The 13,684-nt window shown below is 61.7% G+C and overlaps 1 protein-coding gene across 1 annotated transcript; it reads right to left on the reverse strand.

The window, feature by feature from the left end:
• Positions 1-1,175: 1,175 nt before the first annotated feature.
• On the reverse strand, positions 1,176-13,196 carry WFDC1 (WAP four-disulfide core domain 1). Its single transcript, XM_040982025.1, has 6 exons — positions 13,074-13,196; positions 6,049-6,238; positions 4,732-4,815; positions 4,283-4,423; positions 1,606-1,647; positions 1,176-1,234 (listed from the first exon to the last, which is right to left on the reverse strand). The coding sequence occupies exons 1-6, from the start codon at positions 13,194-13,196 to the stop codon at positions 1,176-1,178; spliced, it is 639 nt and encodes a 212-aa protein (XP_040837959.1).
• Between the last annotated feature and the right edge of the window lie 488 nt (positions 13,197-13,684).

Below are 13,684 nucleotides of genomic sequence, written 5' to 3' on the forward strand. Positions count from 1 at the left end.
TACTTGCCACCTTTGCCATCAATGTGATGACACAGAGCTCAAGATGACAACTCAGTGTGTGTACGCTGGGCTCAGAGCCAATCCAGGCATGGACAGCCATCAGCCTCACACACACACACACCGCCAACATCTGCATGAGTCCCAGTGCTCTGGGTCCTGGGGGTAGAGCTCTCACAGACCACGCCCCTCCCAGGATGAACCAACAACAGCTCTGACAGCTGTCAATCAAGGGCATTCCCCGTGAGTCAAGCTAATCCCGTGTGACTGGGGTCCCCCAGCGTCCACAGGGGCTTCTGTGTCCATCAGCATATTTATTTGGGGAGCATCTGGGGTCAGGGCTCCCCAAGGCCGACCTGAAAGGGGGTCTCGGAGTGCTTTGTGGACACTGTTCCTGGTGCCAGCGTCTGCCCGAGAAGAAGGGGTGGTGGCTTCCCTGCTGCCAGGCGCGGCCACGAGGGGAGGGAACAGGAGCCCTCTCTGGGGAGGGACCCTGGGGACATGGGTAGGGGTATGAGCTGAGCTGGGGTAGGGCGAGGGGGTGACTTCCGGGGGTCGTTTCCGAGGCTTCGCAGAAAGTAGGGGTGCTCTGGGGACCAGGCTGAAAGGGAAGCAGAGAAGGGGTGAGCAGGAGCTGCTCCCCTCGGCAGAACTGGGGTCCCTCCCGGCTCCATCCTCACCTCCCCACCTTGTGCCCGAGGAGCTTGCTGGCTTCTGCCAAGATCAAGTTCTGAGCTCCCCATGCGGTCTGCCAGGGCAGCATCCTGCCCACGGTCACCCCCATTTTACAGAGGAGGTAGAGCCAGAATTTTATTCCCCCCAAGGCCTGGCTAGCTCTGCGCTGGCACTTCCTTCAGGGTCCCGCTCTGTCCCCTGGTCCCAGATGCCCCCACTGAGGGGTCCCCCAGCTCACGCCAGGTCAGGTCCTGCCTGTCACCTGAATCTCCTCCTTGGGACCACCCAGGGCAGCACCTGTGCCTGCTCTAACCTCCTCCTGTGGCCTCTGCCCTCCCCCTCCGGGGCTTCCCTGCTCCCAGCACCCCCTCCCCTGCTGCAACAACACCTTCTCATCCTAGGCTTCCGGCAACGGGACTCTCTTGGGAGGGTGCAGCCTCACTCTCGCCCTCTGCTGGTGAGAGCTGCCCAGGCCGCACCCGGCTCACCTGTCGGAGGTCGCTTCACTGGAAGGGCCTCAGCGGCCCCTTCCCCGGCTCTGCCACGTTCTTAGAGTCACCTTCTACAAGAAAAAAGGGGTCGGTCCAAGCTGGCGTCTCCTCCTGCTCAGACGTCCGGCTCACTGGCTGCTGTCACCTGACACTCTGCAAGTAGGCCTGGCCCGCTGACCTGCTCCACGCCCAGCCCCCAAGGGAGGCTTTCTCCGTGCCCCACTGCACTTGACCCCCTTGCCCTGCACATCACATGCTGTGGCTGTGCCTTTTCACACCTCCCTGTCCTCTTGGCCCTCCGTCCCAGCTGCCGTGCTCCTCCCCAAGCAGCTGTCCTGACAGCCTTTCTGTTCCCCACCGAGTGATGTCATTGCTGAGTGTCACCAAAGAACCACCCCCTTTCCCATGCCCTCCACAAGGAAGTGGGCCTCTGCCCACTCACCTGGGTGTTCTTTGTAAAATTTGTGTCGCAGGAATCGTCCATCTGAAAAACACGTGAGAAGGGAAAACCAGTTTCAGCAGCTCCGAGCCCAGCGCCCTGATCCTGCTGAGGACCTGCTGTGCGTGGATGGGAGCATGTCCCAGGGCCGTGTGACTGCCACGCAGGAGCGACCCTGAACTGGTCCCTGCGCAGGACCGCGAGGCTAGCTAAGTCCACACCACTCGCCTCGTGTGCCTTTGCCTTTTAGAATACAGATTTTTTTTCAAAGGAAAAATAAGTTATTTCTGTTTAATGTCTAATAGGTTTTTTTTTATACCTGTTTAAAGTTTAATTTGTGAGGCAGAAAAACAGAATGAAAGAGACGAAGAGAAAGCTATGCCCACAACACCGGAGCCCGGGCTGCGGCCGGAGTCAGCAGCTGGGAACTCAACCAGGTCTCCCACGTGGGTGGGGGAAAAGTGGGGTCAGGAGGCGGGGTAGGAATTGACCCCAGACCCTGTGGGCATCGTGCCCAGTCTGAGCCAGAGGCCGAGCACCTGTTCCCTGTGGGCAGCACAGGTCAGCTCGGCCCCCAGCACGGAGGTGTTCCTGGGGAGACCTCGGGGTGCTCTGAGACCGAAAGCTTTAGGTGCCGGCATCTTCGCTGAGGAGCTGGGAGCAAGCTTCAATGCAGCATGAAGTAAGGGTCGTTGATGATCACGCCGAGGTCAGAACACAGCCTTCCTACAAGGACAGAGTGACCGACGACGGGGGTCCCTGCTCTGCGTCATGCACCCGACAAGGGGCCTGCAGCGAGTACTCAGCGAGGTTACCGAGGACGGGAAGAAGCAACTTCATCGGACACATCCAGATGCAAACATTAAGAAGTCTCTCCCCACCCCAGCACGGCCTTTTTATACACGCAAGCGATGAGTGGCCTGAGCTGCTGCCGGTCCTCGGCTCTCACCGCAGCCTCACCTCGCGGCAACAAGAAGAGGCTGGAGCCCAGCGGCGGCAGCACACATACAGACTGACCTTCATGTGCCCACGTCTCCCTGCTGGCGATAACCGTCCTCCCCACCACACTACCAGGTCGTGTGCATGGCACTGACAGTGTCTGTGCAAGGTGCACTCCATGCCCTGAATGGGAGACACTCCTAGGCTCGGGCGCTCACTCCTGCTCACCCCTCCCCAGCCACAAAGCCACAAACCAGCAGAGGGATGAGCGGGCCCAGGACGCCCTCGTGTGGCCGAGTGTGAGATCACACTTACGTGGCTTTGATCAAACATGCTTCCTGGACTCCAGGATAAGCTGAATCCACCTAACTCCCGTTGAGCATCTGTCCCAGGCTCCCCTGTCTCCGTGTCTGAGTGACCTTGACCCTAACAGACCAAGGCACTGCTTGGCCTTGACCCCACTCTCTGAAGAGCTAGATTTGCCACAGACCTCACATGTCCCACCACCAGCTGCTGGACAGCAAAAGCCCAGTGACCGTCAGCTCCCCCAGAGGTCTCTGCCCTGGAGCCTGCGCCTTCGGTGTGGGTATGAGAACTGTGGCTGATTCTTGCACTGTCCACGCAGATGCACCTGCTGGCTCCTGCGGAGCGGGGATGGGACGAGGGCAGTGGTGGGCAAGGACAGCCAGGCACGAGCATGGTGGGACTGGCGTCAGACTCAACACTTCATGCTCAAGTCTGAAGCTAAAGAAAGCCATAAGCCTTCAGGGCTGCACTCAGCGCAGTGGCTGAGAGGCCTGCTTCCCACAGGCGAGCGTCTGGTTCAATCCCCAGCCCCGACCCCAGCTCCCGGGGTTAACTCCCTGCCACCCTCAGGAGCACCCGTCTCGAACTCCTGGCACCTGGCTCAGGCCTGGCTCAGGCCTAGGTGTGTGTGTGGGGGGGGTTGCCAGCAGGCTGCAGCCCCTCTCATTTCCCTCTCTCTGCCTTAAAAATAATAATAAGGTAAAGAACTTGACAGCTTTCTTCCTTAGTAGTTCTGGGAGCCAGAGACCCCCCACTCCCGTCTGAGATCTTCACCGTCAAGGAAGTTAATGAAATTCAAGGTGCATCCAAATCTGTGTCTGCAGCCGACCTTGACTTTCAGAGACAAGAGCTAATGAAATCTCCAAGACTCGGGACTGGCATGGCATAGTGGGTCTCAGTGCTCCACTCCCCATCACCCCGACCCTCTGCCTCAGCGGGCATGGCAGGCAGGTTTAGAAGCCCCCAGGAGCCCCGGCTGGCCCGCACCATCCTTGGAAAAGCCATGCAAGTCAGCGCCCCAGTCCCAGACTGCTTGTCTCCAAAGCCAGGCAGACGTGGCGTCCGGGCCGATAGTCCTGGCAGGGGTCCCAGGAGCTGAGGCTGTGTCCAGCTCCGGCAGGTGGCTGTGCAGACGAGGTCAGCTGGCCGGCGTCTGCTGAGCGCTTCCTGCTGCCTGCCCTGCTCTCAGGGCTGGACCTTGTTGGGTCCCCCACAGACGTGCAGAGTAGCCCCATCTTCCAGACAGGAACACCAAGGCTCAGATACCGATGACCCCAAATCTGCCCTGCTAGAAGGTTCAGAGCTGGAGTCTGCAGCCTGTCTGCCAGCTCCAGGCACATGGGGCACCCCAGGGAGGAGCGAGGATGCTCCCGGGCAAGGAGTGGGGGACTGGGAGGGCGGGGCCAGGCCCAGGGCTCTAGGCACCTGCACTCACCTGCTGGCCGGCGCTGCTTGACACACTGCCCACGGTTGGGGATGCCCTCGGCCGCATCCCCTGGGCTCAGGATGTGGCACTCGTAACCCGAGGGACAGAGCAGCGGCTCGGCGCCATCCTCCGTGGTACTGCAGGCCTCTGCTGTGGGGAGGTGATGCGTGGGGGTGGTCTCAGAGCGTGGCCCCGGGGTGCAGCAAACACACTCCAACAGCAGCAGGTGCACAGGCAGGCTGTCACATGCTCCCTGGGGAGCCTGGCATGCACAGGCACCCCGGGAACACACAGCTGTGCCCGCAGCCACACACACACAGACTCACACAGAGCAGCCACAGTGGGTGTGAACACAGCTGCCACACACCCCGACAGACGCAGGCACGCACAGCAGCGCACACACCCCTGTGCGACCCTGCGCCCCAGCTGTTCCAGAAGCCTCCATGCGAAGTCCTCACCTTGCAGCACCTCCTCAGGGCCATCCAGGAGCCAGCCGTTGCCTCCAAGCCACCGTGGCTTCGGCTGCACCAGCCAGTCTACGACTGAGAGAGGGCACGGTCACACCCAGGTCCTTGGGCATCGCTTGTAGGTCTCTGAAGGCCTCACCTGCCCCTCAGCTCAGTGGGATCCCCTCCGCACCCTCTCATGGGGCCCGGGCCACTGTGCAGGGCTCATGAAGAAGGCCTGGGGCTCAGCGCTAACAGCTGGACAGTGCCCCCTGCTGGCCGCGCCCTGCCTCGTGGTGTGAGGCAGGGACACAGCCGGAGAAGCATCCAGAAAGGGGCAGAGGCAGGAAGCGAGCCCTCGGTGCCTCTGCGGGACGGAAGGGGTGCTCCCAGCAGTGAGGGGCCCAGGAGGGGCACTAAATCACACACACTTGCCCGCAGACGGCAGGACCACCTGACCACTGTGCCTACCATGTGGTTTCTAGGAATTCATGTGTCTCCAGCTGCAAATTGCATGAAACCAAGACCCTGAACCAAACGGCCCGGAAGGCTTGCATGGCCGTGCAGTGCCTGGGCCTGGGAGAACCCCCCTGGGCCACCGGCCGAAGAAGAATGCCCTGTGGCCCAGCTGGACGGGGTCTGCCTGTGTCAGCTCACCCAGCCCAAGGGCTCTCATCCGGTCTCTCATTGTCAAGGCTGGCAGGGGGCGGGGAGGAACGGCCTGACCCTGAGTGTCTCATGAGTCCTTTAACTCTTCTCTGAACCATGGGACAGGTGGAGGCCACCTCTTGGGGGAGCCCTCCAGGGTTAAGGGCTCAGCCTCTCACAGGGTGAGGCCACCACCCAAACAGGCAGGCATGCCTGACTCAGCACCTGCAGGGCTGAGAGTGAGGGGCACCCAGCTGCCAGCCCCCCACACTTGTAAAGGAGCTCCTTGCCGTACCCCCTGCACTGAATGGAGAGGCCTTGGGGTGGTCCTGGGATGGCCATACCCCCTGCACTGAGTGGAGAGGCCTTGGGGTGGTCCTGGGATGGCCGTACCCCCTGCACTGAGTGGAGAGGCCTTGGGGTGGTCCTGGGATGGCCGTACCCCATGCACTGAGTGGAGAGGCCTTGGGGTGGTCCTGGGATGGCCGTACCCCATGCACTGAGTGGAGAGGCTTTTGGGGGTCCAAGGATGTGTCATCCCCTCCCCAGTGTTGCCCCTGGAGTGCATGTCTCAGGGATTGTAGATGGTGTGGCTGCCCCAGTAGGATGCCCACCCCAAGGAGCAGCCAGGAGGCAGGCACTGGGGGTCCCTCCCACACCGCCCTGGGAGCTGCCACTTACCCGGTGGAGGTGGCACTGCCTCCAAGCAGGCGTAGGCACAACCATTGTAGCAGCAGCGCCGGTGCCGCGGGCACTCGGAGTCGGCCTGGCAGCGAGCCACCTGGCATGCGCCAGGGGGCAGTGTTCGTGGGGGTGGCGGGCAGCGGTCAGCACGGGGCTGCCTGAGGCCGCCAGTGCCCACCTCCTCAGCCTGGGGCAGAGGGGAGAGGTGGTGTCAGGGACACGCTCCGGGGCCCACCCCTGAACGGGGCAGAGCGAGCCCAAGGCTGTGCACTCTGAACTTGGGTGACATGCCCAGGGCAGAAGGTGTGCAGTTAGGGTGGGAGATACCACTGTACGTGTGTGTGTGTGTGTGTGTGTGTGTGCTCGCTGGGCGTACACCTCTGTGTGTCTGTCCTTGCAGGGTGTACACGTGTGTGCACAGTGGGTGTACACGTGTGTGCTTGAAGGCAGCCATGAATCAGGTCACTTCTGTGCTCCAAGTCCCCTGGGCTTCTAGCAACCTGGAACAAAGTCTGCCCCACTTCCCCTTTTGACCTTCAAGGCCTCACCTCTCAGTTCCCCGACGCCCTTGTCATGGCACGCTGTCACACTGTCCTCTCCTTGCCCACGTCCCTCGAGGCCACCACCATCACTGGGGACACACTCCCTCCTCAGCTTGCTGTGGATGGCTCCTTCCCACCTCATTGCTCAGCCCAGACCTCACCTCCTCCGTGAAGCACTCCCTGATTGCACCTCTACCCCAATGAGGCTCACAGCTGAACTTTGCTGGCTGCCAGGGCTAAGGGACAACCGCCTGGGAGCTGCATCCGGCCAGCAGAGCCCAGAGCCCAGCCCAGCCACCCGCACGCCAAGGGACCTTGGCATCATCCCGTTCCCCGTCTTCTGTAATGAGGGGACAGTGCACAGCACCTCCTTCCACAGGCTCTCCTGAGGATGGAGGGACGTCCAGGTGCCCAGAACCTGTGCCCCGTGTTGTGCTGCCGCCCATGCCCCATAGGGGGTGCCAGGCAACCAGCAACTTCCAGATCAGAGTGGAAGGTGGGGTGAAGACACCAGAGCCCCGTGGCTGCTGCCCAGGAAGAGGGGCACCCAGGGAGAGTGGGTCCCTCTCCTATGCCTGTGCCACCCAGAAAACTTGTCTTTGCTGTCTTGCATGTCAGTCACAACAGCAGGGAAAGGACAGACACACCAAGGTGGTGCCTGGGCATGGGGAGAGAGGCAGGAGCAGGTGCGAGGGGACCTAGGGTTCATGTCTCCTAACCTGCCTTCAGTCACCCCCTTCCTTACCCAGCACCCCGCATTCCTCAGCTTTGGAGCTGACAGCAGGAGTGCACAGCCGCCTGCTTGGTGCTGGCCTCTTCTAGAGGTCCCTAAACGGGACCCAGGTCAGGGCCCAGCGTTTCTAACCCAAATCCAAGGCGACAGCTGCCAGGCCTCCCCAGAGCGTGATTAAGAACACGCCGTGTAGCCAGAGAAGGGCACGGCTGACTTTTCCACCTGCTCCGTTCTCACACTGTGAGACCTGATGGGAGTTGGAGCCCACGCTGGCCCCGCCCAGACGCCAGGGAGGGTGGGGTGGGGGATCCACGTTAGATCTTTGGTGTGTGTCGAGGACAGTTCAAACTGAATCTGGCGGGAACTAAGGAATAAACACCTTGGAAGTAAAAGTCACCGACAGCAGGAATGATAACCGGCTCCACCGTCCGGGAAGGCAGTGGATGTTCCACACAGCGCCGCCCGCCCCGCAGCGGAAGCTCGGGCAGGACCCCCACACTGCTTCCTCGGTCCTGAGAAATGACTGATGGGTGCTCAGCCAGCATTGGCACCATCCGATGGCTCTGCAGAGCCCCCACCCGCACCAGGCTAAAGGGGCGGGATTCCAAAACCTTGGCCTCCAGGTCAGACCCCTTGTGCTTCTATGACCCCTATCTTGTACACCCACCCAGGCTGCCAGGGGCCGAGGGCCCAGAACGTGAAACCCCAGGTCACCTTTCAGCTACCCAGCAGGCTGTCCCACCACCACACCCAGCATGGCTCTGGCACTCCCTTGCTGGCCCTGGCCCCTGGCTCGCAGAGCACCCAGTCCCTTCCCACCCTTGGGCAGTATGTGCACACCCACCAACAGTACCCCCATGTGCAGGCACGATTTGGGTCTCATCCATGTCCTGGGTTCTCAGAACAGCAAGTGCTTGGGGGCCCAACGAGGGCAGGGCTGGGGATGGCAGTGCGGCCGGCGTGCTGGCCTCCTGCCTTTGGGGGGGAAGGATCGGTTTCTGCAGGGCCCAGTGGACCAGGTGGCCTTCCCCAACAATCACACCCTGTGTAGGGTGTGACACCGCGCCCCTGCTCTGCAGAATCACTTCAGTTGGCTGTGAGTGTGTGTTGTGCAAGACACGTCCCTTGAGCGTCCCACAGGCCACATGGGAAGACCCTGGGGCTTGGAGCTCTGGAAGCAGCCAGCTTCCTTGCATGTGGGGCTCACACATGCAAGGGTGCCATTTGGAGCAGCCCAGCTCCCTGGGCTCACCCTGAGTGGCCACCAGCCCTCATGGGCAGGTCCTGCTGCCATCTCCCACCCTCCAAGAGAGGCTTGGCATCTGGGCCATATGTCTCACAAGGACAGCACCCAGAACAGCTGCTGTGTGCTAGTGCTAGCCTGGGTCCTCCATATGGGCCTTGGAGGCCGTGGCTGCCGTCAACCCATTTTCCTGATGAGAAGATTGAGGTGCAGAGAGACGAGTGCTCTCTGTCCAGCTCACCAGCTTCAGAGCCGTGGGCAAGATGCAGGCGTGGAGCTGTCTGCCTCCTTGGGCGCTCTCTGGCCTGGAGAGCGAATTCCCCTTGTCCTTCAGACTCGGCTCCAGGCCTCCCTGTGCCCCTGGCCTCCTGCTGTCTCTCTCTTGTTCTCAGGCAGAGTCATGCAGCTTTATCCCTTAGGTGCAGCTCACCCCGGCTGGCAGGTGGCAGCGTCCTCCGGGATGCACAGAGCAGCCCTGGGCCCTGGCGGAACTGCAGAGGAAGTGCTCCAGCACAGTGGCCTCGCTGTGCCCTACGACCCCCTGGCTGGTCCTCGGGGGAACTCTGTGGGTTTGCAAAGCCAATTCATAACCGACATCCTCAGGAAACCGTTTCCGGAAACACCAGCTTAAGCCCAAGCATGCAGGTCCAAGGTCAAATCTGGACTGGCCCAAAGCAAACAGCCTGGCTGACCCACCAGAGATGGACCAGGCACACACTTGGAAGCACACCGGTGCGTGAAAGAGACGGCTCGGGTCTCCTGCTAACACGCTTGCCATATACGATGAAGCCAGAACACGCTGCCAACCTGTGCAAGGCACCACACACAGTGTGTGACCCCAGGTCTAGGGAACTCTGCAGGGGACGATGAGTGGGCAGGGCATGGGAAGGGGAGAGCCAGAGGGGGAGAGGGGACTGCTGCTCAGGGCTGGGGCTCCTTTTTGGGGTGGTGGTCGGCTGGCGAGTAGGGACTGCCCAACACTGGGAAACAGTCACGTGTCCCTGGGCTGGTCACTTTAAAACAGTTCCTTTCTGACACAGGGTCTTCACGGCAGAATGCCACCCAGGAAAAATACGCTGTCCACAGCTGCCTTGTGGAAAAGTCTAGAAGTACACCCTCCCCTCTGCCCCAGGATGCCCGCACATCCCGCTAGCACCTGGGCGGTTTTCACTGGTTTGTAGCTAAGTGCGTGGTCCCCAAACACCGCGGTCGGAGTGACCAGCGCCAAGCCGCGTGGCTCCCTCTTACGGGCAAAGAATGCAGCTTCGCCCCGCCACGCCCTCCTTCGGCCCGGAGCCGTGCCCCTCCTTGGAACGTCTGGGACTTGGTGGCCCCGCCAAGAACAATGCACCCAGGGCCGTTCGCCGGGTGCAGGAAGAGTCGGCTTCCCTCTAAGCACGCCTTGCTCTTCCTCTGGAATTCGCTCAAAGGTCTAAAAATACGCCTCTCCCTGGAACACAGGGTGCGGAGTTCACCCCGCAGTGACGAATGCCGTTTCCTGCCTCCCCCGCCCCGGGACCTCGACACAGGAGCACAAGGACCCACGAGCCTGCATCTCACAAGAATACAGACGTCACCAACCCCTTCCTGCAAAGCTGGCATCATCCAGTGCACCCGAGAGCCTTCCGGAACTTTCCATCCCTTCTCTGCAGTTCCAGAAGGTATTCACGATTTATTCACTGACTCCAAAATTCGCCATCTCAGGCCCGCTGTGGGAAGCCCCGAGATGCCCTCGGGGACATCGGCCTTGTCCTCGCGGGGCTCGGTTCCAAGATGAGCCCTGGGCCCCGTGCCAACATCGCTGAAAGCTCGCTCATACACTCGCTGCTCTTGGCCAGCTGTAGGACAGTGAATGACCCAGCCCTCGATGCCGACGACGTTGCTGACGCATGAGGCAAAGCCGAAGGGGCGACACAAAGCAAAGATGTGTGACCCAGAGCTGCAGTCGTGGCCCCGAGAGGAGGAAGCAGCTCCAGGTCACGGAACTGGGAGGCAGCAGAGCTGGGGCTGCTGGGGAGAAGTTCCAGAGGGACCTCCCTCTTTGGTACTGGCCCCCGGAGCTTGAACCCTAGGCAATCAGCCAGCCGTGCTCTGACCAAGGGAGCCAGCCCCTGAACAAAGCCACTGTCCACGGAGGAGGCTGGGGCGGGAGCAGGCAGCTCTGCCCTGCACCTGCAGCCTTGCCCATATCCGCCATCAGCCTGGCATGGTGATTCCAGGCCACCACCACGAGGCCCTGAGGAGCTGGAGCTGGCCGGGTCGCACCTCCCCACCCCGCAGGGATGAGCCGGGGGAGGGGGAGAGCACACAGGCGGGTGGCGGCCACAGCTGAACCGCAAGGTTGTAGGATCCTGTCAGGAACAAGGCTGTGTTGTCTCCGTTCACTCTGCAGCGGACAGTTGGCTCTGGCCCAGCACTGGACCCTTCTCACCCTGACAAGCCCCCAAGCCCTCAACTCTGCAGACTCACCTTGGGGGCATACCAGAAGTCATGGTGCTGCCTCCCATGATCCCCAAGTTCCCTGTCAGACATCTGTTACAGAATCAGCCAGCAAGAGCCCTGGGAGGCCCTTACACTCACTTCCTGGCCATGCCTGGGGCCCAGCAGAGAGGCAAGGAGTGGCCTGGGCAGAAGAGCTCGCCAGAGATTGCGCCTGTGGCCTGCCAGGCCTGGCTCGTGCCTCAGAGGAGGCACGCCTGTCCACACAGCCCCCTCCCGTGTCCAGGGGAGGGGCCAGGACAGGGTAACAGGTGCAAGCTCAGCCACTTGCCTCCTGGCCGGCAGTGGCACCAGCAAGGACCACGGACGGGAACTCTAAGCAGGACCTGCCCCTGTGGCCAGTACTGGCTCCTGCTCAGGGATTCCCAGCCTTCATGCTTCTCCCTCTGGGCCTCAGCCTTGCATTAGGGGCCCACCTCCTCCAGGAAGCCTCCAGGGATTATAGCATCCCAGGGGAGCTCTCCCTTCCACCTCCCATCCCTGACCAGCACTTCCCACTCCACCCACGGCCCCCTGCCTCCTCCTAGGAGCACCTACCCCTTCAGAGGTCAGGAATGTGAGGTTGGCCCGGCACAGGGGCCTGCCCCCGGGGGGCCCTCACTGTCAGCCCCTCCCTCCTAGCCATCTGGCAGAGTCCAGTCCATCGCCCAAGCTCAGAGCAAACACCCTTCACCCTTCAGGGAGATGCTGCCCTGGGGCCGAGCTGCACCTGCCATGCACTCTGCCATGCTCACACTGCGTCTGGCCGCCCCCATCCGCCGGGACGCACTGGGGGCCGACTTCACGCAGTCCCCGGCAGGGCACCAGGACGGCGCCCACAAAGCTCACAGTTCCCTGGTAAAAGCTGCTAAGAGGTACAGACAGTGCATGTGGGCCCTGAGCGCTTGGTGCCCCCGTGTCCCCTAGATTCTACTGTGGCCTAAAGGACCTGACCATCCTCTGGGCATCTCCACCCGAGGGTCCGAGGGTCCGAATGTCCTGATGCTGAGGGGCCCATCACCTCCCCACCCCCACAGCCCCTCTCTCCTTGCTGCCTCTCTCCATGGCACTCCCTTTGTCTCCCTCCCCTCCCTTTCGCTGTCAGCTTCCCCAGCCTGGATCTGATATCTGTGTCCGCAAAGCCTCTGGCAGTGTCTGGTGGCCAAAGCGTGTGGATTGAAAGGAATGTACCAAGGGCTGTGCTGTGGCACAGAGAGTAAAGCCACCGCCTGTGACACTGGCGTTCCACAGGGGCGCTGGTTCAAGTCCCACTACTCCACTGCTGACCCAGCTCAGTGCTAATGGCCTGAGAATACCTGCAGAACACAGCCCAGCCTTCCCATGCGGGGTCGGACGAAGCTCCTGGCTCCTGCCCAAGGCCTGGGTCAACCCTGGCCATTGTGGACATTTGGGGAGTGAACCAGCAAATGGAAAATCTCTCTCTCTCTCCCTCTCTCCTCTGTAATTCTGACTTACAAAGTAATAAATAAGTGAAAGAAGTGTAATAGAAAATGTGATCTGGGTCAAAATTTCAAAAACAATTCTTAACAGACAAACAGGGATTTGTGGGTCAGCGAGACTCCAGGAAAGGTCCCTAACGCCACCGGGCAGCCAGGAGCGGAGCCTGCGCTGCCCACTGCACACCTGGCTCCGCTTCTCACCTTCCCTGGGGACAGCCAGGTTGTCACTCCACCGCCTCCCTCTCCCTGGCGTGGGGGAGCTGACATCGCCTTGATTGTGGACCTGCAGGATGCTGGGGGGTGGCTTCCCTAGAGTGGGTTCCACCACAGGTTGGTGGGGACCCACACCCATCGCACAGCTCCTGGTTGGTCATCCTGGAGGTGGGGTGGGCTCCCTGTTTAGTCCTCGGAGCCTGCATCCCTAGGGACCTCCCAGGAGGAGCAAGTGCGTCTGCCAGTCTAGCAGCCCTCCATACGCCCTGACCCACTCAGAAAGCCTGCCTGTCCTCCCTGCACCTCAGGCCCCTCTCCCAAGCCGCCTCCCACCGCCGGGGCCCAGCACTCACGCGGGACTTGGGGGCCAGCCTTGCATGCCGTGCCCGCTTCCACAAAGTCTTGGCAGTCGCGTCATGGACGAGGAGGAGGAAGCAGAGAGCCCAGAGGCCCTTCCTCCCCCCGTGGCTGCCCATCGCGGCCGGGGCGGGGCGTGACAGGCACGAGGAGCCGGGACCCCTGTGGCCGGCGGGCTCCCGCTAGCGTGTGCGGTGCAAGGCAGCGGCAGCCGGACTTGGTAACTTCCACCCAGCGGGGTCCCTGGGATCGTGTGTGCGCGCCGGCACATGCCCCCTCCTGCCGCCAGTTATTTTTAGCTTGCCCTACAACATCTGGCGGGGACTGCAACCAGGGCGGAGCAGCCGCGGGAGGAGGGGGCAACGGGCTGCCCAGGGCCATGGCCAGGAGTGGCCCTGCCACCCTCCACTCCCCCTAATGGGCACTTCCTTGCAGCCTGGGGCCAGAGGGGCGTAGGGGAGAGGGGAATAAAGGGATGCTGAGCCATAGGCGCCCTGCCAGGAACACTCCTGGGGTCAGCCCACCGTGGGGAGACCCCTGACCTCGCACCCTCCTTTCCTCCTCACCTTGGGGTCTCTCTTGTATTGAGGTGTGCTCCAGCAGCCTC

The sequence above is a fragment of the Ochotona curzoniae genome, unplaced genomic scaffold, assembly GCF_017591425.1.
Source record: "Ochotona curzoniae isolate NIBS_2020 unplaced genomic scaffold, NIBS_Ocur_1.0 contig_3622, whole genome shotgun sequence".
In the NCBI taxonomy this organism is placed as follows: Eukaryota; Metazoa; Chordata; class Mammalia; order Lagomorpha; family Ochotonidae; genus Ochotona; species Ochotona curzoniae.